The following is a 26532-nucleotide window of genomic DNA, read 5'->3' as shown; positions in this document are numbered from 1 at the left end:
AGCTATTGACTCTAGGGAAGTCACTTAACCTGTTTGCTTTAGTTTCATCATCTGTAAAATGGGAATAATAATAGCACCTACTTTCCAGAATTGTTGTGAAAATCAAAAGAGAAAATAATTGTAAAGTCCTTAATGAAGCACTTGGTGTATAGGAAACACTATATAAATATTTCCCTGGAAAGGGAAGATAGGGTCAAGTTGTAGACGATTTGAAATGCCTGATATTTAAAGAATAGTTCCCTCAGAATTTGGTGAGTTTAGTGTCTGGGTACCTTCAGGGATTAGCTGAATTCTTCCTACAAGAAGACATGGTCAGTTTAATCTCCTGGATCTCCTGTTAATCACCTAGTCTCCCGGTTCTAATTTGGAAGAGATTTTTTGTCACTAAAGAAGAAGCAAAGAAAACTTCATACTATTTACCTACTAACTTGGAGTACCCTTTCCCTGCACAGCCCTACAAGGTGATGAGGGCATGAAGAATTATAGACAGAAAGAAATGAAGATTCAGTCCCTGGTTTGACTGAGGAGCTGGACTCCCCGAGAGAAGGTTCCAGGCAAATGGAGAACACACAATCCTTCTGCTTAGGGAGGCCTCCCTCTCTGATGAAAGAGTCATAATCCTTGTCATGAGAGAGACTTCTCAGACTGATAATAATAATGATAGTTAACATTTACATATTTTTTGTTTGCTTGAGTCACGTCTGATACTTTGTGACTCCTTGGGGGCTTTCCTAGCAAAGGTACAAAAGTGGGATTTACCACTTCTTTCTCCAGCTCATTTTACAGATGAGGAAACTGAGGTAAATGGAGTTAATGACTTGCCCAAAGTCATACAACTAGTAAGTGTCTGAGGCTGAATTGAACCCAAGTCAGTCTTCCTGACTCTAGGACTAGCACTCCATCCAATAACACCTAGCTGCCCCTGATGATTAATTTGTCCCATTTAAAAGTAATTGCCTGAGATAGAGCACCAGCCTGAAATCAGGAGGACCTGAGTTCAAATTCGACCTCAGATACTTAATACTTTCTAGCTGTGTGACCCTGGGCAAATCACTTAACCCCAATTGTTTCAGTAAAAATAAAATAAAATAAAACAAAGTAATTGCTTTTGTTAAGTAAAAGTATTTCGTTATGGAATTGATCAGAAGTAATAATGAACAGAGCCTGTATACCTACAACAATTAATCAAAGCTACTGTGTAAGTGCTCTGACAAATTTCTCTATCAAATTTGACCTGTAAGGGCCTTTCTATTTATAATATTTTATGAATCTATGTATGAATTTGGAATAATTTGGCATTTTGACCTCATCTGCATCTCTACTTCCTAATACTCAGGAGTCTTCACATCTTCTTGGAGGTATTGCTGCAAATGAAATTTGTTTCACTCTGGAAATTCCAAATAAGAGCCAAATTTCACAGTTAGCCTCACCAGGCCTGGTGGCACATACAGCTCCCAGGGAGAAGCTGACTTTGACACATCTCTTGGACTCAGAATTTCTGAGCTTCAGTGAGCAGTGAGCTGATTGGGTGTTTTTACTAAGTTCAGAATTAAAACAGTGAAGCCCTCCAGGAGAAAGGGATGTCTTCAGGTTGCCTAAGGAGAGGTGAACTAGTCTAAATTGGAAACTGGGTTAAATTTCCCAAATTGTTTAATAGTGGGAACAATCCCATGAGTAAACCCTATTCTTTTAGTCTAGAAGAAATGTGGAAAAGTAGCTTTTTTAAAATTAAAATTAAAAAATCATAAAGTCAAAATGCTCTTTCTCTTCTTCTTCCTCCTCTTCATTCTTGTCCTCCTCCTCTCTCTTTCTTCCCCTCGCTTTTTTCCTCTCCTCTCTGTCTCTCTGTTTCTGTCTGTCTCTCTCACTGTCTTTCTCATTCACACACACACACACACACACACACACACACACACACACACACAGAGCCTCCCTTTCCCTCCTTCTTCATTCCCTTTTTAGCTAGTTAACTCTCCATGTCAGAGAAGTAGCATCATCTTGACTTCATGGAGTTTTTTCTGGGGGGAGGATCTCAGACTATACCCCAGACACATTGTTAATGCTAGGCTCCTAAGGCCATAGAATTAAGTGCCAGGAGGAACAGAGAGCCATTACAACAGTCCTTACAATAATAGGGACAGAAGACAATGCTTTGATTCCCTATCTTTGGAGTTTTGGAGAATTTATTCTTAGAAGCAGAATTGAGTTTAGCCATTCATGGTCGCTGCCTTCCTATTGCTCAACACCCCCTTCCTCCCCCCCCCTTCCCCCCAGCTGGGAAGTGAACCTGTGGCCTCCAGAACAAGGGCTGGGCTAGGATAATGGTAAGGAATGCTTAGAATGTGAATAATGTCTCTCTGGGAGGCTGAGTCTGAGACTGGAAGGTTAGAAACCCTTGATCTACCTGCCTTCTTCCTGGTCTGTGGTCAGTGACAAGGGTCAGTCATTTAAAAAAAAAACCAAAACCATTTATTAAGCTCTTCAGAGCCCCATTCTTCCAGAAGCGCTACTTCCCCCAGCTTCTTGTTTTTCCACACACTGTCATCCATTGTGCATTTTGAATGCAGCTCAAAAACTTCAGCCCTGGTTCCAGAAAAGTTCATTTGACTTTAGTATATTTTAGTCTGAGTAAGGAGTGGGGGAAATAGGGTAAGGAGGAGAGGTAAAAGAAAGCTTTGTTTTTGCTTTCATGTATAAAATGTTCATAAAGTAAGAACTGGAAGAGATTTCAGAGGTCATCCAGTCCGATCTTCTTCTTTTACAAATAAAGAAACTAATACCATTAGTAGGTCTGTGCCCCCCAAAAGATCATGAAAAATGGAAAAGGACCCTTTACAAAAATATTTAAAGCAGCCTTTTTTTGCGGTGGCAAAGAACTGGAAATTGAAGGAATGCTCATCGATTGTGGAATAGCTGAACAGAATGTGATATATGATTGTGATGAAATACAATTGCTGTATAAGAAATGACGGGCAGGCAGATTTCAGATAAACCTGTAAAGACATAAATGAACTGATACAAAGTGAAGTGTGCAGAAGCAGGAGAACAGCATACACAGTAGTAGCAATATTGTGCTGAAGTTTTTTGTGGGTAGGTGGCTGGTCATGGGGTAGTTCCTGTTGGACAATGAAATTGCAGTGTATAGTCTCCTGGCTTCCAAATAGTGGTAGTAGAAGGGTCATGGGGTGGTCAGCACGCATAGCAGGAGGAGAAGCAGCAAGAGCAAGAGGAGGGGTGGTGACATAAGCAGCAGCAAAGGGAACCAGGCAGAGGTAGCAGCAGGGGAGGAGCAGGGACTCCTGGCAGCTTTGAGCCCTGGGAGGTGCCAGAGCTGTGGGCCATAGAGGATGCAGGACTGCAACTTCCTCCTCCATATCTAGCCCATTTCCCCTAAGGAAACTTAACTGGTGTGGATTGGGGCAGGGGAAGTATATTTTCCTCTCAGAAAGTGAGTTGGGTCAAGAGGGAGAAGCCTGGATGGATTGAACTGGGTTGCCTTGTTTCTTCACCATTGGAATTTCTACATGCCTCTTTGGGGAATTGGATGGGGAGGGATGGTTAGGTTGCCAAGGAGAGATCTAATCCTTATGGGAAAAAAATCACTGGGTACTTGTCATTTTCAATACTTATTTTGCCTTCTGGATCCAATTAATGACAAATATGGAGGTACCACTGTATAAACTATATCAAGTCGTTTACTGTCTTAGGGAGAGATGAAGGAGAAATTTAAAATTCATTTAAAAAATGAATGTTAACAATTTTCCTTACATATAATTGGAAAAAATAAAATACTATAAAAAAACAAATGATGAAACTATTTTAAATGAGTAATCTTGGATCACATAGTTAATAAATGTCTGAGGCAGGTTTCAAACCAAGTGTTCCAAACTCCAAGTCCAGCATTCTATCCACTTTATCACACTGTCTTTATTTTCCTAAAGGAAGGGAGAAGAGGAAAGACTTGAGGAATATGGGGAATTTTAATGGAGAGTGATTTTTGAGTCTCTTGGACAACAAGGAGATCAATAAGTCAATACTTAAATTAATTCAGACTACTCACTTGAAGGTCAAGTTCTGCAGCCGAAATTTAAATGCTTTTGATATACAATGAGAAGACAGTATTCATTGGAAAACACTCTGATACTGGGAGGATTGAAGGCAATCAAATGACCAAAAAATTATTTTATGGAGATAGAAAAAATAACCCAAAATTCATTTGGAAGAACAAAAGTTCATATACATCAAAGGAGTTAATGAAAAAAAATTTGGTCTAGCAATATCAGATCTCAAACTATATTATAAAGCAGAATTATTGAAATTATCTAGTACTGGCAGGACACAGTAGTAAATAACTATAGTAATGTGATATTTGCTAAATCCAGAGATCCTAGCCTTTGGGATAAAAATCAACTATTTGACAAAAACTGCTGGGAATTTGGAAAACAATAGAGTACACATAAGATATAGACCCACATCTCACACTCCATGCCAAGATAAGACCAAAACAAGTATATGATTTAGACTAAAGGGTTATACCATAAGGTAATTTAAAAGAGAAAGGAATAGTTTACTTGCCAGATCTTGGAGAAGGAAAGAATTCACGACCAAACAAGACATTTAGAACATTACAAAATGTAATATAGGTAATTTTGATTATATGAAGTTTAAAAGCTTTTTCACAAAGCCAAATGCTACCAAGATTAGAAGGAAAGCAGAAAGCTAGGAAATAATCTGGAAACAATCAACAAGTATCTGATAAAGACCTCATTTTTCAAATACATAGAGGATTGAATCAAATTTGTTAAGAATACAAACCATTCCCCAACTGGAGGCAGTTTTCAGATGAAGAAATCAAAGTTATCTAAAATCATATGAAGAAAAGTTCTAAATAATATTTGATTAAAAAAATGAAAATTAAAACAACTCTGAGGTACCACCTCATATCCATAAGATTGACTAATAGGACACACAAAAAAGGAAAACAATAAATGTGGAGAGGACATAGGAAAATCGGGCCACTAATACATTATTAGTAGAGTTGTGAACTGATCTAACCATTCTGGAGAGCAACTTGGAACTATGCCTCAAAGGCAATCAAATTGTATACCCTTTGATCCAACAATACCACTACTAAGTCTGTATCCCAAAGAGATCATAAAAAAAAGGGAAAAATAAAATATATGGAAAAATATTTATAGCAGCCCTTTTGGTGGTGGCAAAATGTTGGAAATTAAGGGAATGCCCGTCAATTGGAGAACAGCTGGACAAATTATGGTATATAAATTTAATGGAATATTATTGTGCAATAAGAAATGATGAGTAGGCAGATTTCAGAAAAATATGGAAAGATTTGTATGAATTGATGCAAAATGATACAAAATGAAATGAGCAGAACCAAGAAAACATCGTACATAAGGGCAGCAATAGTATATAATGATTAACTGTGAATGTCTTAGCTCTCCTCAGCAACACAATAATCTTAAACAAGTACAAAGGACTCATGTTGGAAAATGCTGTCCATATCCAGGTAAAGAATGGATGGAGTCTAAATGCAAATTGAAACATAATTTTTCAGTTACTTTATTTTTCCATGATTTTTCCTTTGATTTGTTTCTTCTTTCACACTTGTGACTAATATGGAAACATGTTCTACATAATTATATATAATCTATATCAAATGGCTTACCATTTTAGGAAGAAGGGATGGGATGGAAGGAGAAAAATTTGGAACTAAAAATCTTGTAAAAATGAATGTTAAAATTGTCTTGAAATATAGTTGGGAAAAATAAAATGTTATTAAAAATGAAAAACAAAAAAGGCCATCCAGAGACAAAGTTCCAAAATGAGATTCATTGGGTGTTCAGGGAACCCAAGAACAAACTAAGGCTGCCTAAGCTCCCACCTCTTCTCTTTCTTTCAGATTCCCTCAGACCACAGATGAGTAATCATTGTCTAAAATACTGTCAACTAGTCAAGTGCCCAGACCCCAAATTATGAAGCCTATGTGTGGTGTTCAAATATGTTGAGCCCAAGTGGCTTCCAGGTGTGTGGAGCCAAAGTTATGGGCCATCTAAATATTTGAAGTTGAATTGTGTGTGTCTAAGCATGTGGAGTATAGGTACCCAGAATACCAGATGAAATCCCCAGAGTCCTGAACCAAGATACCTGTGCCATAGAACTAGAAAAAATAACAACAAAATTTATTTGGAAGAACAAAAGGTCAAGAATATCAATATCAAGAACACTGGTCAGCAGAATTCTAAGACAGGGATATGATAAAGACGGAAATGGCAAACTATTCCAGCAACTTTTGCCAAGAAAACTCTATGTCCATGTCCATGGGATCACAAATAGTCAGATCTAGCTGTCCTATGGCAAGAATTTTACTGGCTTAGAATCTGAAATATGATTAGGCTAACTAGATATAATGGGCCATATGAATTTTGGTTGACATACTCAGAGGCAAAATGGATAACAAGAAGATAAGTGGGATGAACTAAAAATAAAAATACCATATCTATGCTCTATAGCCAGGTCATAGGGTCAAAGAATGTTAGAGACAGAAAAAATCTCGGGGACAATAAGATATAGAACTGTTTTTTTAATTGTTTTGTGTGTGTGTGTGTGAAGCAAATGGGGTTAAGTGACTTGCCCAGGATCACAGCTAGTGTCTGAAACCAGATTTGAATTCAGGAATTACTGACTGACTTATTCCTCTCTCCAGTAAGCCGCCTACCTACCCCCAAAAGGACCATAAAGATAATTTAATCCAATATCTTCATTTGACAGCACTGAAATTTGAGGTCTAGAGACTCATCCAAGTTACTCATCCAAGGTGACATAGGTAAGAAAAAGAAAAATGAAGGTTTTGAACTGAAATGATAGGATCATAGATTTGGAGGTAGAGGGAACTTGAGAGGCTATCTAGTTAGACCCTTTCATTATATAGATGAGATCCTCTAAAGCTAAATTCAGCCCCTTCATTGTACAGAGAAAAAAATTGAGGCTTATATTGTGAAGTTACTTAGCAAGAGTTTCAGTGCTGATTAGTAGGAGAATGGAGACTAAAATCTTGGTCTCCTAACTAGAAGAACCTTCCTAACTCACAGGGCTGAAGAGTGCCGATTACTTATGCTCTGGACTTTATTGATTCAGATGATTCAGAAGTAACATTGGTGGTTCATGGTTTGTTCAGTCATTTTGGTCATATCTAATTCTTTATAATGCCATTTGGGGTTTCTTTGGTAAAGATAGTGGAGTGGTTTGCTATTTCCTTCTCCAGCTCATTTTACAGATGGGAAAACTGAGGCAAACAGTTTTAGTGGACTTGCTGAGGGTCACATAGCTAATAAATATCTGAAGTCACATTTGAACTCAGGTCTTCCTGACTCTAGATCTATCTGATGTGCCACCTAGCTGCCATTGCCTCTTAAAGGAAAATTTAGTTTTTGGCATTAAGTAATTTACAGTGGATTACATTATAATCCTATAACTAAACTATAACTAAAATGAGGCAGAAAGGGATTGAGTGACTTGACCAGGGACATACAACTAGTAAGGTTTGAAAATGACTTTAACTGAAGTTTTCCTGTCTCCAGGCTCATCACTCTATTCATTGTACCACTTAGCTGCTTAAAAAGGGATTCCATATTCCTCTCCTCTAAAGGGAGACTGAGCCAGATATTTATTCTGGCCCTTTCATTAACCAGTGAAAGAGCTAAAGAAAGCAATAAACTAAGGGATATTTTTTTTTATAGAACAATCAAGACTTGGGGAATGAATATGGGATATAGGAGAATGCTCTCATGGAATAAAAGAAATTCAAGAATTACTCCCATCATTCAAGAATTATGGCCCAAGAAGAACTAGAGAAAATTATAAAATGCAAAATGGATCATTTTGATTATATTAAATTTAAAAGTTTTTGTACAAACAAAACCAATGTAGACAAGATTAGAAGGGAAGCAGAAAATTGGGAAAATTTTTTATATCCAAGGATTCTGATAAAGGCCTCATTTTAAAAAAATATATAGAGAATTGACTCAAATTTAATACAAGCAAGCCATTCCAATTGATAAATGGTCAAAGGAAATGAACAGACACAGATGTAGAAATTAAAACCATTTATAGTAATATGGAAAAATGCTCTAAATCACTGTTGATCAGAGAAATGCAAATTAAGACAACTCTGAGGTATCACTACACATCTCTCAGATTGGCTAAGATGACAGGAAAAGATAATGATAAATGTTAGAGGGAAAACTGGGACACTAATACATTGTTGGTGGAGTTGCAAAGTGATCCAACCATTCTGTAGAACAATTTGTAACTATGCCCAAAGAGCTATCAAATTGTGCATACCCTTTCATCCAGCAGAGGAAACTGCTGGCCAGAAACTGTTTCACCTTTATTTTTGTATAGTGGACATAGTACCTGAGACAAATCAGTGAACCCTAGAGCTACTGATGACTCAGCAAAGAACATTTTTGCCATCAAAATCTTTCCCACTGTTAAATGATTCAACATCAGAAGCTGACATGATTTTATCAGTGGAAATGGTATTTTAAAAGGTATGTTATTATTTGTTCTGCCCCTGCATGCCAACCACTATGGGAATTTTCTACATGATTTGCACTTGAAATCTTCCATGTGTGTTATTGCTCTCATTAGTAGGTGAGCCCCTCTAAAGCAAGGATGGTTTTAGTTTTCAATTTGTAAATCCAGTGCTTTGTAAATCATTAAGTGTTTAATAAATACTCATTTGAATGAATAATAGTTGACTAATAAATTAAATTGAAAACTCAGGGTTGGGTTCTAACTGTCTTGGTTGTCTATGGTTATCTTGAAGTATTTGAAGACACGATGTGGAAGAGGCGTTTCATTTGTTCTATTGGGCCCCAGTGGACAAAACTAGAGGATGGAATGTACAGAAGTTGCAAGAAGGCAGATTTTGGCTGGATGTGAAGAAAATCCCTAGATCTTTTCTCCAACTCCAAGTAGATCAGACTATCTGAGGAGGCTTCTTGTCAATCCTCGAGAGCTTCAGTCATAGTTAGATGGGTCAGGGTTGTGGCAGAGAAGCTCTCTGTTGCAGTATGGAGGGACAATGCAGGTGACTTCTAAGGTCTTTCCCAGCTCTAGGAATCCATGATGCTGGTATTCTGGAGTGACTCTCATGATGGAGTAGAACAGAACACCTTGGACTGAGGAACTGGAATCTTTTTGTTTGATAGGAGGTTGTCCATGGAAGGAGGTGTCCATTTAGTGCTGAAAGGCTTTGGTTGGTACCTTAGCCAGTGCTAAGCTGCAGTCTCGCCATACCTTGCCTTCCCTTGCTATACTCTGGTTTGTTCTTGCTCTTGTTGCTTTCTTTTTAATTCTTCATTCTGTTAATTGAGTTTGATGAGCAGGAATTATTTGAGCCTGGGAGATAGGAAGCTTCCTGACATTCCATGGAGCTGGGAGGAGACAAGTCATACATACTTGTTCAGGCAGACTTCCAAAATAATAGGTACCCCAGGCAAAGGGCAATAAGAATGCAATGAGAAAACACTTTTAATGTGGATAGAGAATAAAGGAATAGTCAGACTGAGTCAGATATGCCTTCCTGAGAAGAGGAATATTTTTAACTGGATTTAGAAGGATCAGACAGAGGGCAAATGGGATTATTTCATCAGAGGTAGGGGGGGGGGAGAAAAAAACATTTATTAAACACCTACTCTTCACCAGACACTGTGCTAAGCATTTTACAAATATTGCCTCACTTGGTTATCACAACAATATTGGAAGATGAGTACTGTCATTATCCCTATTTAACACTTGAGGAAACTGAGGCAGAAAGGGATTGTGTGACTTGGCCAGGGCCACACAGCTAGTTAAAAGTTTGAGAATGATTTTAATTGATGTCTTCCTGTCTCCAGGCTCATCACTCTATTCATTGTACTACTTAGATGTTTAAGAAGGGAGTCCCTCTAAAGGGGGACTGAGCCAGATATTTATCCTGGCTCTTTCATTAACCAACTGTTTGACCTTGGGCTTGAGAAGCACCATGGTATAGTAGAGAGACAAGAAAGCCTGAGTTCAATTCCCATCTAACAGCTGTATTGTCTTAAGTCCCTTAATCTTTATATGCCTCAGTTTCCTCATATGTAAATTTTAAAAAATTGGATTTAGTGGTTCTTTCCAGTTCTAAATCTATGATGCTTTGAAATCATTTGTCTTGACTTTTGCTCTCCACATCCATAAAATGATTGTGAGAAAGAAAGAGATTTGTCAAATGGTGAATTTACATTTGATGACCTCCTACCTGCCTTCTAGTCTGCATCTAGGCTATCCATATGTGTTAGGATGAGAGAGTGGTAGTGGTGGTGGGAAGGAGGGAGAGAGTGGGTTGAAAAAGGTAATTGAAAAGGAAGGAATGTGAAAGAGCAAAGACTCTGGTTCAGAACTAGAGTTTCTGGAGAGCTTTCAGCAGAAGTGAGATTAGGGGATTTGGGCAGAAAGGGAAAAGCTTGTTAACATACATTAAGAAGTATATATTTGCTTTGGAAAACTCTGAGCTCACATTTTCTCTTTGTCTACTTTCTTTCCATTTTTGGTTTAAAAAGGAAAGGGCTATAATAAAAGCATTTTGCACTGCTACAGCATATTGGGACCCCATCTTTCCTATGTTTTTTCTCCCATCTTCCTAAAACAAAGTTCAAATCTTATTCACACCATTATTGGGACAGCTTAAAGTTAAATCATCATCCAAATCTTTACTAGATCCCAGTAGATCTTCTAAAAAACCCACTATTATTGGGACAGCTTAAAGTTAAATCATCATCCAAATCTTTACTAGATCCCAGTAGATCTTCTAAAAAAATTCCTTTTTTAAAACAAGTGATTCCGTTTTATTAAGATATACATATCGTAACTGTGGAAAATCCCTCCACCAAAGCAGATTGCAACTTTTTTATACTTTAGTATATTTTCTCAATGAATTGGTCTTGATCTGGTGCCCAATTATATAATAATGACCTATCCAGAACATAACTGGGCTGATTTTAGTCCTTACCAAGTCTCCTGTGGTCAGGGACTATGTCACTTCCATTAGATTTTTTTTATATCAAGTCATACCCTCCTTCTTCAGATTCCCTTCTCCCTTTCTCTGTCTTTCTCTCAGTCTCTCTCTCTCTCTCTCTCTCTCTCTCTCTCTCTCTCTCTCTCTCTCTCTCTCTCTCTCTCTCTCTCTCTCTTTCTCTCTCTCTCCTTCCTATGAGAATGTCCCACTTAGGGCAGAGACTGTGTCTCCTCTATCAAACCAAGAGCCACTTGGGAACAGGGAATGAATCTTCCCCATCAGATGTCTCCATCATGCTGGAGGCTCCCTAAGGTAAGAACTTTACCTGCTCTATCAGACTGGGAGTTCCCTGAGGTTAGAGACTGTTCTTTCACCATCAAATTATATCAGTCTAGTATCAGAAATTTCTTCTTCAGCCCTTCTACTAAATGACTACTTGGATACGGTTACCATAATTTTGATCTTGCCCCCTTGGGATGAATTTGTTCTTCCTATACTTTTACCAAGGATAAAGTAACTAGTTCTCTGACTGACCTGACCATGACTGGCTGATATAAAAGGGAATACTTGGCTTGGTATTAAGTCTCTGAGTCTTCACATCAGTGAGCAAGTTACTGCCAGAGGGCATTTGGCTGAACTCTAGGTCCCTAAAGGACTGGATCTAATACCCACTCTACCCAGTTCCCCACCCCCTCGGAAAGGTCTTTGAAATAGTTCTCATGAGCAATTTAGGAAACAATTATACCTGCCAAGAGGCAGCTGATGTAGTCAGGTGATCACATCCACACCCCCTCACTCCCTAATTAGCTCAGAGGAAGGGATAGAGGAGGGTGACATGTGGATGATGGGTCTGAGTGTTATGATTCCAATATGAATATTCCATTGGGGGTAGGGTACAATATTTGAATAGATAAGTAAAATCAAAGGGAGTTTGAGAAGGGAGATAGCATTAACAACTAGAGGGATTAAAAAAGGCAACTCCCTCCCCCAATACGAGATAGTATATGAGGGGACCCTAAAAGGATTCTAAGAGACATAGGAATAGAAATTATATTAGAGGTATATAGTAGTTCCCACTTACAAAGGCAGGTAAGTGAAAGATGACATATTCAGGCTGGGAAACAAATAAGGGAATGTAATGGATGGTCAGTCCCTTGAAGAGCTATCATATGGAAGAAAGATCAGACATGAATTTCCTGGCCTTTAAGAGTGCAACTATAGGCAATGAGAAGTTGCTGAAGCAGATTCAGTTTTGGAGGCAGTCAAGAAGTAGAGAAGCTAGAATGCTGGCTTGAACTCAAGAAGACAAATTCAAATTCTTCCTTAGACACTTATTAGATATGCAACATTGGGCAAGTCATACCCTCTTAGCCTCAGTTTCCTCATTTGTAAAATGAGGATAATAATAGCATTTCTCTTACAGGATCGAGTAAGGTAACTATAAAGTGTTTTGCAAATCTAAAGAGCATTATATAAATGCTAACTCTTATTGATATATTGCTATAACCATCAGTGTTAGGCCAAAGGGATATGAATTGCATTAGTAAGTATAAGACTTCCCATTACTGTTGGTTTTTTAGTGGGGCGGGGGGGGGGTTGTCAGAAATGCTGTACAAAAGATTCTTTCTTAACTACAGAGTGGGCTTGTTGACCTTTGAGGATCCTTCCAATTCTATGCTCCAGGGTGTGCTGGAGCCAGCTTAGACTAGCTAGAAAGCCAATTGTTAAATGATCAGTATATTTTATTTATTTGTAATCTTGGCTTAAGAAAGTGATGGAGAAAATGTTAATGCAGATTAAATTTAAATTTTTATCCTGCTTACATTTCTCCCCAGAGATCTGATTTTTAAACATTAACTAGCACTATTGCTTCACTTGGTGATTTCATCAGCTCCCACGGATCTAATTACCATCTCTACATTGGTGATTCTCAAATTTACTTTTCTTACCATTCTCTCTGCTGACCTCTAATCTCACATCTCCAATTGCTTTTCTCTCAATTGGAACTGGATGTCCAGTAGAATTCCTAAATTCAACATATCCAAAACTAAACTCATTGTCTTTCCCCTTAAAAATGCCCTCCTTACCTTCCCTATTACTGAGAAAACAATATTATCTTCTTAGTACCTCAGGCTCTCAAACTAGAAGCAATCCCGGATTTCTCCAGCCATATCCAAACTATTGCTATTTGGTTTCACCTTTGCAACAATTTCTTGAAAATACCCCTTCTCAATACTACCACCACTTTAATACACGTCTTCATCATGTCATACCTGGATTATTGCAATAACCTGCTGGTGGGTCTGCCTAACTCAAATCTCTCCCAATTCCAATCCATCTTCTATTCAGCCATTAAAGTGATTTTTCTAAAGCATGGATTTGATCATGTTATCGCCTTACTCAATATACTCCATTTGCCTCTGAAATCGAATATGAAATATTCTGATATTCAAAGCCCTTCATAACCTAGCCTTTTTACAATCCTCTTATACCTCACTCCCCAATACAGACTCTTAGATCCAGTGACTTTGACCTCCTGTCTATTGTTCAAACAAGACACTTTATTTTTTGAGGGAATTTTCTCTGGCTTATTCCCATACCTGGAGGTTTTCTTCCTTGACTTTCTTTAAATCCCAACAAAATCCTACCTTAACCTTCAGGAAGCCTTCCCAATCCTTCTTAATCCCAGTGATTTCCCTCTTTTAATTATTTCCTATTTATTCTAAATAGAGCTTGCTTTGTATATATTTGACAGTTGTCTCCTCATTAGATAATAAAATCCTTGAGGGCAGACATTGTTTTTTGCCTCTTGTTATGTCCTCAGAATTTAGCATAGTACCAGGTACATTGTAGAAGCTTAATAAATGTAATTGCTTGCTTGGATCAGTCCCCAAGGGATTTGGGAGTTGCTAATTGTCACGAGATCACAGAATATTAGAAGCAAAACAAAAGTTCTAGGCAGGGGCTGGGGTTTTGGTATATGCCTGTGTCTACAACCATCATAATATTCCCTCACAGCAGTAAATCTTAAATCTCACGTTGCCTTCTTTGAGAAATGGAGTTAACCTTGTGATTGGTGATGGGAATTGCATGTAGACCAAGTATGGCAATACACAATTCTAGAACTTGATGTTTGTGGATGCTGAGGTTAATGGATCACTTGAGATCTAGAGTTGTGAGTTACAGTAGGGCTAAAGATGATCAGGTATCCACCCTATATACAATATTAATGGAGCACCTCTAGACTGCCTAAGGAGGGACAAACCAGCCCAGATCAGAAAAACAGAGCAGGTCAAAGCTTTTGAATCAAATAGTATTGGATTGGGATCCATGAATGGGCACTGTACTTTAAATCCAAATGAAATGGGGGAACCAGTCTCAAAAAATATATATATTGCATGTGCCCAGTGAGGAACAGACTTTTGACATAGTAATGAATCTCAGCCTCCTCATCTATAAAATGGGAATAATGATAATTAACATTTACTATATCTTTAAGGTTTGCAAAATGCTTTCTGTGTATTATCTCATTTGACCATCCCAACAACCCACATGAAGTAGATTCTATTACTGTCCTCATCTTACAAATGAGAAAATTGAGGCTATGAGAAATTGAGTGACTTAGCCACAGTTGGTCTCAAACTCAGATATTTCTGATTCCAAATCCAATATCCTATTCACTACATCACCAGGATGGTACTTATTCTGCCTACTTCACAGGTTATTGTGAGAAAGGAAATGGTTGATAAGACTTAAAATGTCTTAGAAATTAAATTATTAATTATAATTATTATCATTGTTAAAAGACAAGTATCATAATCCTACGGATTTCTTCACTAGAAGATGGAGGACCATCAGCAAGGGTCCTTGAGAACAAAAAGGGGAGTTGGATGTAGAGGTAGGAAATGAGAGTCAGAACACAGGTATATAAAACAATGACTTCTAGGCTTCCCCGGGGGAAAAAAATTTAGTTCCATTCATAGTAAAGCATTGTTGTAGCCAAGTCAAATGAAATCAAGTCAATGAAGATTTGTTAATCATTTGTATGTAATGAGCACTCTGCTAAAGATGGTATTAAAAAAAGGCAAAAATAACTTTTGCTCTCAAAGGGCTCAATCTTAGCCTATTGAAACTTGTTTGAGATCTTTGAGAAACAATATCAAGGTAATATTGCAGAACCACTGAATAATATGGGACCATAGCAGGAAGCCTTTTAGTTTGATCCCTTCTATACTATTCCTAACAAGTAGTCAATCAACTTCTACTAGAAGATTTCCACTGATGGATAGCATATTACTTTTCTAAACAGTCAAATCCAGTTTGAAACATCTCTAATTGTTACACTTGTTACACTGAGCCAAAACCTTACCCACAGCAACTTCTGTCCTTAGAATTTGTCCTTTGTTCTTGAAGAGAACTAAAATAACATCATTATTTTAGAGTTTAGTTAGGTGTCTGATTATGGCTGATCAGATCAATAAATCAGGCACAAATAGTCCATGTGAACATTTTGGGGTGGATTTTCTAAACATTTCATGTTTCTTTTGAGCTACTTCAGTTCTGCTTTGCTCATAGAGAATAGCATCTTCTTTGATGAGGATACACCCATATTGAGTGGTCCTATGCTAGTGTCTCCCATTTCCCATAATGAAGTTCAAAGTTCTCAAAAGAGACATTGAGAGTGTCCTTGTATCATTTTTTTTCTGACCCTATATGAGCACTTCCCCTGTGTGAGTTCTCCATAAAAGAATCTTTTTGGCAAGCAAACATTTGGCATTTGAATAATGTTGTCAACCCAGTGGAAATGATCTCTCTGTGGTAGAGACTAATGATGAAATATGACATGTCTACAGATAATTGTACTTTTATGCTATAAGCCCCATCTAAATAAAAGTCTAAGACCCACCAAAGTTAGCATATAATCCAGACACAGCAGAATAGAGGAAAGAATACTGAGATACTGAATCTGAGCCCACCTGGTACATTTGGAGAGATAAAGGCATCAATTGAAACATGGTGTCCTCAAGAAATCCATTCTCCTGGAGAATGTAAAATTCTGGGAATTGAAACAAAATATACACAAAGGAATACAGTGTAATTCCAAGAAGGAATAATTGCTTATAAAGAGAGTGTGTATGAATAAGCATTAGACTGTAGCTTTTGAACTGTGTTTTTGAAGAAGCTAGGGATTCCATTCTGTAAAGATGAAAAAGGAGTGCATGTATTCCAGTCTCTGGAGGTTATTTGTTCAGTGGGAGAGAGAATAATGAATAGAAATAGAACCTAACCATGAATCAGAAATTGGGACACTCATATATTTAAGAGGACCAATTAGCTTTTAGGCCCCATCACAATCTGAGCTGAGGTCAGACCTTTGAGCCAGTCTTCGATGAGACAAATCAAATCATGAAAACTTGGAGTTAGAAAAGACCTTAGTATTCACCCAGTAATTAATCTGACCCATATAGGTGGGAATTATTGTTATTCTCTTGCCATCTTTATGCCATTCCTGTCCCCTACTCCCACCCTCACAAATACCTTTATTAGCTCTAGTTCTAGTTCTTAGGACAAAAATCAGATTACTATAATTGTTCCTGGAAAAAATTGTGATGACCAAAATTTAGCCCAAAGAGAAATTGAGCTAAATTTCTTCAAGCAAGACATCATTTATTAACAGGGGTATGTTATCTAATAATAAAGGGTCATGACATGCCTCCATTTATACCAAAGATCCAGAGTAGCAGGATAGTTTCTCTTTAATAGGTTTTATGTAATACTGAACAAAGAACAGAACAGGGTAGGTAATATCATGGGATTGAGAAAATGATGGGTTACAATGCTGAGGTACAGGAAACAATATGACTGGTTGGAAGTCTGTCAATGAAGGGCTAGAAATGATCCTCTTCTTCCCTCCTCACCCTAAGAAGTGCTCATTGTTTGAGTCCAGGTGTAAGGTCAAAAGATAACAGAACAGCCTTTTTGGACAGCAAACCAGACATCCTTAAAGGATGGCTTGGTGGTGTTAAAATAAAAGATGGACTCCTTTGTGTTCACACACAAAATCCCCAAGATTTTCTTGAAGTAAGAACAGAACAGTGTGATTAGCTGGAGAACTGGATTTCTAAAGACAGCTGGATTCTGAACTAAATTCAGAGACAAATATCTCAGACTTAAGCAATTATAGGACAAAATCAATTAATTATAAATAAAATCAATAAGAAAATTATATAGGATCAATTTTAATCTTTTCAGAGCATATCAATCATTTGCCGTGTGACTGCACTCACCAGTCACCACTCCTGTGACTTCCCAGTCTAAAACACTTATCACCCGCCATCACTCCCTCACGTGTGTAGTCTTTCCTTATTAGAATGGAAGCTCCTTGAGCACAAGAAGTCCTTCTTTATGTATCTATATTTCCATCACTTAACACAGTGTTAGGAACATGGTAACTATTTAATTTTTTTTTCATTTGTTCCCAAAATTAGATTCTTTGACATTAGGAGAAACAGCTGGGTTGCTCAGTAGAGCTCTGGGTCTGGAGTCAGGAGGACCTGTGTTTGAATCACCTTAGCTTTCTGCATAATAGGGATAATAATAGCATCTACATCCTGTTGTTTTGAGGATTAAATAAGATAATATTTGTAAAACATTTTATAAATCTTAAAGTATGAATATAAATGCTATTATTAGCACTGTTAGTGGGAAACATTTATTTGCAAGACAAGGGTTCTGAATTACAGCTTTTTACTACAAACTAACAGTGTGATTGTGGGTAAGTCATTTTGCTTCTTTGTAGCTCATTTTCTCACTTACAAACTGGAGTGGGCTGGGTGAGTGGAGTGTTGAAACATGGATTGGTGATCTTAAAAGTTCCTTATTTAAGGTCCAGAATTAAGATCCAACTGTAGGGTTTTAGGAAGAAAAAAAGATTAAGGGGGCAAGTAGGTGATGCAGTGGATAGAGTACCAACCCTGAAATCAGGAGGATCTAAGTTCAAATGTGATCTCAGACACTTAACACTTCCTAGTGTGTGACCTTGGGCAAGTCACTTAACTCCAATTGCCTCAGCAAAAAAAAAAAAAAAAAAAAAAAAAAAGAAGAAGAAGAAGAAGAAGAAGAGAAAAGAAAAAAAAAAGATTAAGCGAAAAGGAGAACTAGCAGATGATTGAGTACAAATATGAGAGAGAGAATGTTAATCCCATCCAAGAGTCCATCAGAAGGTCAGGTTTGGAACTGCACTCAGGAAACCTCCGATTTCCCCCATTTCCTGACTTCCTACTTCATTCCTCATGCCCTCCATACCACACACCCAGCCTAGAGAAGGCTCCTGCTCTCTACTTCTTTCTACATCCACTATAGAGGTCGGAGGTTCACTCTGTCCTTGCTGACCTAGCACTTGGGAAAGCCAGGATTAGAGAATGAAAGTGAGTCACTGAAAGACAAAGAAAATGAAGGTGGCAGGAAGAAGGAAGAAGGGAAGGAAAGCCAATAATGTAACAGGCCAAGGAAGCAAGCTCAGTTGGGGATAGGGAAGACTGAAGCACTAGGTTTTCTTGTTTGGATCCCTCAGAGTGGTTCTCTTTCCCCCTTCCCCCTTACTCCCATTCTCTTTCAAAGTTTTCTGGGACCAGCTCAAACTTTCTCCATGAATATCTATATCTCAAAAATCAGCAAATTACAAATCAGGGCTTGCTTTGTTTATTTTGCTGTTGATTGTCTAGACTAATGATGGAGAAAATGTTGTTGTTGCAGATTAAACTAAAAAGTGTGTTGTGGGCACATTTTTTGAGAGTAAGTCAGAGAGCCCACTGTTAAAACATTTACTAGCATGCCCTTTCCCTGTCCTTTCCCCTTGAAATCCAGCTATCGTTTTGTTTGGTAACTTGCTAACCCCGGTATCATATTATAGATTATACTTAGTGCAAGTACCCTAACTAGATGATGAACTCCCCAAAGGACTGGACCACGTGTGACTCAGACTCTGCATGTGGAGCAAATGGTAGCATAGTCTGCACGGTGAAGGGGCTTAATACTTGTTATCCTGTTCTCAGAAGGGATCAAAATGATATCACTATGTTAGGGTTAAATTATAGTGCATCCGTGTCTGACTGTGGCTGATCACACACAGGTTGGGCACAAATAATCTATGACAACATTTGGAGTGGATTCTCTAAATTTTCACTATCAGTCTGACAATAGTTTTTGGATCTTTTCTCTCCTTTCTCTGTCCTTGTCCTTGGACCCTAGTGAGACCCATGAATAGAGGAGGCAAGTGAGATTTAGGTGAGAGAGCAGCCTTTATCGAGGAACAAGCCCAGGGTTGGGCCAAATTTGATGTCTTCTCAGAAGGAGCTGTGGGCGTCAGCATATCTGGATGGTGAGAACATGTTGAAAGCTGTCCCTGCCTCCCCTCTTTTCTCCCTGCCCTTCCCCTTCCCACTCCTCAAACCTAACCCAAAGTCTGACTCTAAACTTGACCAGAGGTGGAAGGAAGTTATGAGGTCTGATACTTAGGTGCTTTCCCTCTTTTCCTTCCTAAATATCAGACCCCAAAATGCTCACTACAGATAGAAACCAATAAATCTCCTGTTCCAGAAAAGCAACTGCCAATGACCTCCTTGGGCTCCTGAACCAGGCTGAGACCTAATATTAACACAGATACTCTGGGATAACAGGGGAGAAGATCACAGAAGTCTTAGGTGTCATGAGGTGTGAGTTCATCTTAGTGATCCAGGGTGGGGGCTGGACAGTTACACTCATCATGTGAATTTGTAGACCTGTGAGGTCAACCCTAAGGCAGGTGAGGCTAATTTAAGATTAACCCACTCAAGAGTGGTTCCCTCAAAGGGCAACCAGAGAAATGGGGAGCCCTGAAAGCAGAATCTGGGGTGTGATTTTTCTAGTTATACTTGGATTTTCTAATTTCATCTTCTCTCTCACTCTGCTCCATCTTCTCCTCCATCCTCTTCCCCGCCCCACCCCCACCTGTTCTTCTTGATTTTCCTGGAATGATCAAATACTCACACAGCCACACTCCCCTCAGGGCCCTCATTATGCTGTGAATCACAGGGCATTCATCTCTCAGATACCCCGGCCCAAGAAACCCATTCGACCGGTGTGACTTCCTCTTGACAGCTGCCAACTCCTCTTGGCTGTCATGGAGTTGCTAGGGCCATATTTCACCTGTGAGCTCAGCATTCAGAGGTAAAAGGGACAGGGCATTATGCATGCAGATGAGGCAACCCAGGTTCTTTGGAGGATCCCAGTTTCTGGGCTTCTTTGAGTTGTATTATTTTGGATGGGAATATTCAGTGCTCTGACATCACCCCCACTGTCACCACCTTAAGTCCTGGATTTTTTTTCTCATCCCATAGATGGTCCTTCTGCTCTCTCTGTCTCTATCTCTCTCCTTTCCTCACCCCTCTTTAAAACTGGGTCATTGTATTAGGTGAAAAGGAATGCTGTATGGCATTAAGATGGGGGTCTGGCTCCTCTGACTCTCCCTTCCCTTAGGAAGAATTATTGGCGTTTTGGTGTAGGCAAAAGGGACAGGGGGAGAGATAAAACATGGATGAGATAGGGATGGACTGTTTATTTCCAAATTTAGAAGGTCAAAAGCTCCTCTTTCCTCCCTTGCTCCCCTGCTTTGAACTCAGTAAGATTTATGTCAGCCTTGGATCCCAGAGAAAAGCTAGGAAAGAGAAGATAGGCTACAATGAAAGGATATCAGCATGGAATATAGGAGGTGAGGAAGATAAAGCAGGGGGAGAGGAAAGGAGGGTATATAAAGAAGGTAGTACCCAAAGACTGTGGGATGAGTTTGGGTATTGATATGAAAGAGGTAAGTTGGGGGAAAAGAAAGCTAGTAATAGAAGAGGGAGAGGAGTTAAGAAAAATCTGTGTTGAAAGGAGGCTGGGGAAAAAGGAGGCTGGAAACTGCCACTTGAAGGAACATGTATCATGTCTCAGAAAAAAGCTCATGGTTGAGGGAGAGATGAGATTTTTCCATCTCATTAACCTTTCTGAAGAACACATTTCCATCAGTCAGACAATAAGCATTTATATTTGCTTACTATGTGGCAGGTACTATGCTAAGTGCTGGAGATATGAAGATAGACAAATACAGTCTCTGATGTTTAGAGGCTTAAATTCTAGAGAGGAAGACATAAAAAAAGCAAATAAGTGCACTCTACCCCATATATGTGCGTATGAGGTATATGTGTGTACAAACACACAGAAGAGATATAAGGTAACTTTTGGCGGGGGGAAGAGGCTACAAGAGCTGTGGAGAAGGGAAAGGAATTCTGTAGGAGATGGACTTGAAGCTGTTTTGATGGAAGCCAGGGAAACTGAGGCAGAAGTAAAGAGGGAGATAATCCCAGGCATCATAGACAGATAGTACAGTACAAAGGCTGTCCCACAGAAATGGGAAAAGGTGTCGTTAAACCAGTGTAATTGAATTTCAGAGAATGGAGCTACATAGAGTTTAAGAAGACCAGGAAGGTAGGCAGGTACCAGAAGAGATTTAAATGACAAAGTAATTGATATTTGATCCCAGTGATAATTCCATCATTCTCATCAATAATACTCCCCCCCCCCTTTCTCCTCTCTTCAAAGTTTTTTCAGGTATTCTTTTTTCATTATTTAATATTTTATCATTCCCTAGTTACATATAAAATAATTTTTAACATTATTTTTTAAAACTTTGAGTTCCAGATTCTCTTTCTTTCTCCCTCTCCTCCACTGAGAAGGCACATGTGAAATTATGTAAAGCATTTCCAAAATTCATGTTGTGAAAGAAAATATAAATTTACCCCACTCCCCAAAAACCCCTCAAGAAAAATGAACTGAAGGGGAAAAAATATGCTTCAATCTGTATTCAGATACAATGAGTTCTTTCTCTGGGTATGAATAGCATTTTTCATCATTAAATCCTTCAGAGTTGTCTTGGATCACTTTTCAGCAATTCTTGTTCCACAGCTTTGATGCAAAAATTGAAGAAACTGTGGAGAACGGGGAAACCTTATTGGATCTGCCCCAGATGGGAGCAGCAACAAGTTACTTGTCATTGCAACATGTCCATATTTATTGTATGTTCTAAACGAAGAAAAAGAGAGAAGCACAATGTACTTCTCACATCTCTCTATAGCACTGTCATCTTGATCTGTCATCTGGACCCAAATGGCTCTGGAGGGGAAAGTGAGACAGGTAACTTTGCACTGCTCTCCCTCACTTAAATCCAATTCACTTGCATGTCATAGCATCACTTCCCTGATGTCATGGTCCTCTTTGAGAATGAAGGACAAATAACAACCTCTGTGATCAGTGTGTATATAAACAGGGTCCTTTAGGTCTTTCAGCTTCATTGTTTGAATGGGATGCCAGACAATGCCTAGATGGTTTTAGAGACATAGTCGTTGTCCAATTTAAAAGAAAATATCCTTGACTTTATATAAAGCTAGATTACTTTTATAAGATTTTGTTTTATTACTTATGCCAGAGTTTGAGCTAGATGGCTTCTAACATTCTATAATCTGAAGTCACATTTCATACTGGGGGGTCCAAAGATAAACTTCAGCTCCCTCTTCCTGTTCCTTTGTAAAGGGCTCTGTCCCTTTTACCTTTTCTCCCATATCCTCAGATCTTCCTAAGTACCTTTCTTCTTTAGACCCTGTGATTTATCTCACATTTCAGCAAATGTTGTCCCCCCCATTATAAATGAGGAAATGGAGGTACAGAGGAGAGGCAGAGCAAAAATCACTAGGGGAAATGGGGCCCAGCCAGCCCATTTTCCAGGTGAGGAAATTAAGAGGTATGGCTACAGTCACAAGGGAAGAGGGAATAGGGCCCTGGATCCCAGGACTAAATACCTCACCTAATAGAGACCCTAGCAAGATGCCCCATCAGGTGAGTGTCACACTGAAGAAACGCTTCAGTGGCATAGGAGCTGTCCCTAGGAGAAAGAGCCCCCAAGGGGATTTTGCTACCAGATTTGAGTATGAGTCAGGAAGGGACTGGAGGAAGTTGACCAACCCGGAGTGGTGAAACCAGTCAGTCCCCATCCCGCTCCAGTGCCCCACACGTTGAAGGTTGGGCTATAAAGCCTCTCCCACCCCATGCTCAGCATTGTACACTCCTGCAGCCTCCTATTCAGCTTCCTCTGGGGAACACTGGTAAGTCTTAGCCAATGGATCCTGGGGGCCTGTTTTGAACACCTTTGACGTGGTGTTCCTTCCGTTGTGGTCAACTTCATGACCACAGAACTCAGGGAAGCCTGGCTGGTGATTGGGGGGAAGAATGGGTTGAATAGGTTCTGAATGTATTCCAGCTGTATCCAAATGTTTCCCTAATTCAGTAATGTACACGTAGCCTGTGAATCTTTATCTCTGTGCTTAGAAAGGGGAAGGGATAGGACAGATAATCCAAAAATGCACCACAATCTAAAATAATGTATTTAACTAGAAATGAAACATATAATGGGGGTAGGTAGATGGGAGGAGGTGATGGGACCAGTTTGCCCTGCATCCAACCCATCTGGGAAGAGGTGTCTTGTACTGTCAATGATTTCTTTACAGGAATAGAATTTGGAGTGTGGGAGATCAGCATTCTAATATGATAGGATCATAGATTTAGTTCTGAATAGGATCTTAAAGGTAATCTAAATGAAACTTTCCATCTTACAGATGAGGAAACTGAGTCAAAGAGAAGGTAGGTGAATTGCAGAGCCAGAATCCTGACCCAAGACCCTTGACTGCAAATTGAACTGACTTTCCACACACAAAACTGAATGTACCTCATTCAGTGGGTGGAAAATTGGTTTATTCTGTATTTCAAATTTAGGAAAGGAAGAACCTCACAGGGTAGACTCCTTTTCCTTCTTTACTTTTCTTCATATTCTCATTCCACTCTTAATGGTTGAGATACTGTTAATTATAGAGTGCTGGGTCTGGAGTCAGAAAGACTTCTTTTATTGAGTTCAAATCTGGCCTCATAAGCTTTGTGATTCCTGAGCAAATCACTTAACTCTACCTGAGTATCTTTTTCTGTAAAGTGAGATAGAGAAGAAAATGTCAAACCACTATGGTATCTTTGCTAAGAAAACCCCAATGCGGGTCATGAATAGCTGGATAGAATTGAAAAATGACTGAATTACAAAAATGTGTTATATTGGAAAGAGATAAATTAGAATAGAATGCCGGTATCCAATGAGACCTTGGAAAAGAAAATTATCTTATGTAAGATGAGGGGAGTAATCTAACTGTCATGTAACCCTAATTGCACATACCTCCTAGAGTTGATCTAGTCTGTGGTTGATAAAGACTTAATCCCCAAGGGTTGAACAGCTATAGGGCACAGTGAATAAAGTGCTAGAATTGGAATCAGAAAGACTTGAGTTCAAATGCCTCCACAGATACTTAATAGCTTAATCCCTGGCAAATCACTTAACCTCTTTCATTTTCCCCTGGGAACAATAATAGTACCTAGCTCAGATGGTTGTGGTAAGAATCAAATAAAATAACATGTAAAGTGCTTCTGCAAGTTTTAAAATTTCTAGGGCTCAAGATGCTAACTTAATACTGCCTATAAGGATTATCATCAAACTACAGTCTTTTCCCACCCCAACGCTAAACTTAAGCAATTGGTCTCCTGATTGCCAGGAAAATAGTAGAGCAAGTGCTGCCTGTTGTTCTTGACTTCAAACCTTCAAACTTCTTGAGCTCTTGTGGTAACTAAATTTTTTTTGTTTTAGGTAGAATTAACATCACCTACAAGATGTCTGATTATCAGCACAAACAGCCTGTGAGCCTTCCCCCTGCCTTCAGCCAGGAGCAGTGTAAGCAGCCCCTGCCCCAGATTCCTGTCCCTGTTCCACAGGAACAAGTGAAGCAGCCCACACTAATACCTGCACCGTGCCCAGTGCCTGAGCAAGTCCAAGATGTGCAAGAAGAGCATACAATTCCTGTGAAATGTGTTCCTGTTCTAACTCCACAGCAAGAGCAGAAAGGAGAGCAGCAAATGGAACAGACAGACTATAGACAAAAGCAGCAGCTAGAAGAGCAGCTGGAGCATAAGCAAGAGCTGCAGACAGAACATAAGCAAGAGCAGCAGCTGGAGCAACAGCTGGAAAGTAAGCAAGAGCAGCAGCTGGAAAGTAAGCAGGAGCAACAGCTGGAAAGTAAGCAGGAACAACAACTGGAAAGTAAGCAAGAGCAACAGCTGGAAAGTAAGCAAGAGCAGCAGCTGGAAAGTAAGCAGGAACAACAGCTGGAAAGTAAGCAAGAGCAGCAGCTGGAGGAGCAGTTAGAACAGCAACTGGAACATAAGCAAGAGCAGCAGCTGGAAAAGAAAGAGGAGCAGCAGCTGGGGCAGCAAGAAGAACAACTAGAGCAACAGTTGGAAAAGAAAGAAGAGCAGCTGGAGCAGCAGCTAGAACATAAGCAAGAGCAGCAGCTGGAGCAACAGCTGGAAAAGAAAGAGGAGCAGCAGCTGGAGCAACAGCTGGAAAAGAAAGAGGAGCAGCAGCTGGAGCAACAGCTGGTGCAGCAGGAAGAACAACTGGAGCAACAGCTGGAAAAGAAAGAAGAACAGCTGGAACAACAGCTGGATCAGAAAGTAGAGCAGCTGGAGCAGAAGGAAGAACAGCAGCTGGAACAACAGCTCGAGCAGAAGGAAAATCAACTGGAGCAGCAACTGGAGCAGCAGCTAGAGCAGCAGCTGGAGCAGCAGCTAGAGCAGCAGCTGGAGCAGAAAGAAGAGGAGCTAAAGCAGCAATTAGAGGAGAAGGAAGAGCAGCAGCAGCAGCAGCAGCAGCAGCTGGAACCACAACAGGAACCTCAAGGGTGTACTGAAATTCCCATCCCTGTCAAAGAGCCCGAGCTTGTCCCACAGATTCCAGAGGAGCACTTTCCTCCTGTGGAGCAGCAGCAGCAGCAGCAGCACATTCAGTGGCCCTTCAAACAACAGTAATTTTCCTCAGCTTCCCCATTGGGAATCTCTTCTTCTTACAAAATGAAGTGTGTGTGTGTGTGTGTGTGTGTGTGTGTGTGTGTGTGTGTGTGTGTGTGAGAGAGAGAGACAGAGAGACAGAGAGAGAGAGAGAGAGAGAGAGAGAGAGAGAGAGAGAGAGAGAGAGAGACAGAGAGAGAGAGACAGAGAGAGACAGAGAGAGAGAGACAGAGAGAGACAGAGAGACAGAGACCCCTCAGCCTTACCTCATGCTTTCTCCAGCCTGGGAGGTCTACCTCATCCTGTGAATGTCCATGATTCCCTTTCTCTCTCTGTATTTTTCATCTATCTCTAGGACAGGGGGCAGTCACTGAAAGAGGGGAGACACTCTCTCTCTTGACCTGCCTTTCCCCTTCCCCATCCCAACCTCATCCACACCTTGGGAATTGAGGCTTTACTCACTGGATTGTATAACCTTTGTGGTGTCATAAATTTCATCCTTAAATTTTGTGTCCTGCTAA

The 26532-nt window shown here is 39.5% G+C and overlaps 1 protein-coding gene across 1 annotated transcript; it reads left to right on the top strand.

Annotated features, from left to right (window-relative positions):
• The first annotated feature begins 23135 nt into the window (after positions 1-23135).
• Positions 23136-26094, top strand: IVL (involucrin). Its single transcript, XM_051994066.1, has 2 exons — positions 23136-23238; positions 24816-26094. Exon 2 carries the CDS (start codon positions 24839-24841, stop codon positions 26030-26032), a length of 1194 nt encoding a protein of 397 aa, XP_051850026.1. The 5' UTR covers positions 23136-23238; positions 24816-24838; the 3' UTR covers positions 26033-26094.
• Positions 26095-26532: the final 438 nt, after the last annotated feature.

The sequence above is a fragment of the Antechinus flavipes genome, chromosome 4 (genome assembly GCF_016432865.1).
Source record: "Antechinus flavipes isolate AdamAnt ecotype Samford, QLD, Australia chromosome 4, AdamAnt_v2, whole genome shotgun sequence".
NCBI lineage: Eukaryota > Metazoa > Chordata > Mammalia > Dasyuromorphia > Dasyuridae > Antechinus > Antechinus flavipes.
This window is presented reverse-complemented; position numbering and strand designations above follow the sequence as displayed.

Bases quoted from the DNA above. Each gene is read 5' to 3' on its own strand.
- IVL (XM_051994066.1), top strand. From the start codon at position 24,839: ATGTCTGATTATCAGCACAAACAGCCTGTGAGCCTTCCCCCTGCCTTC.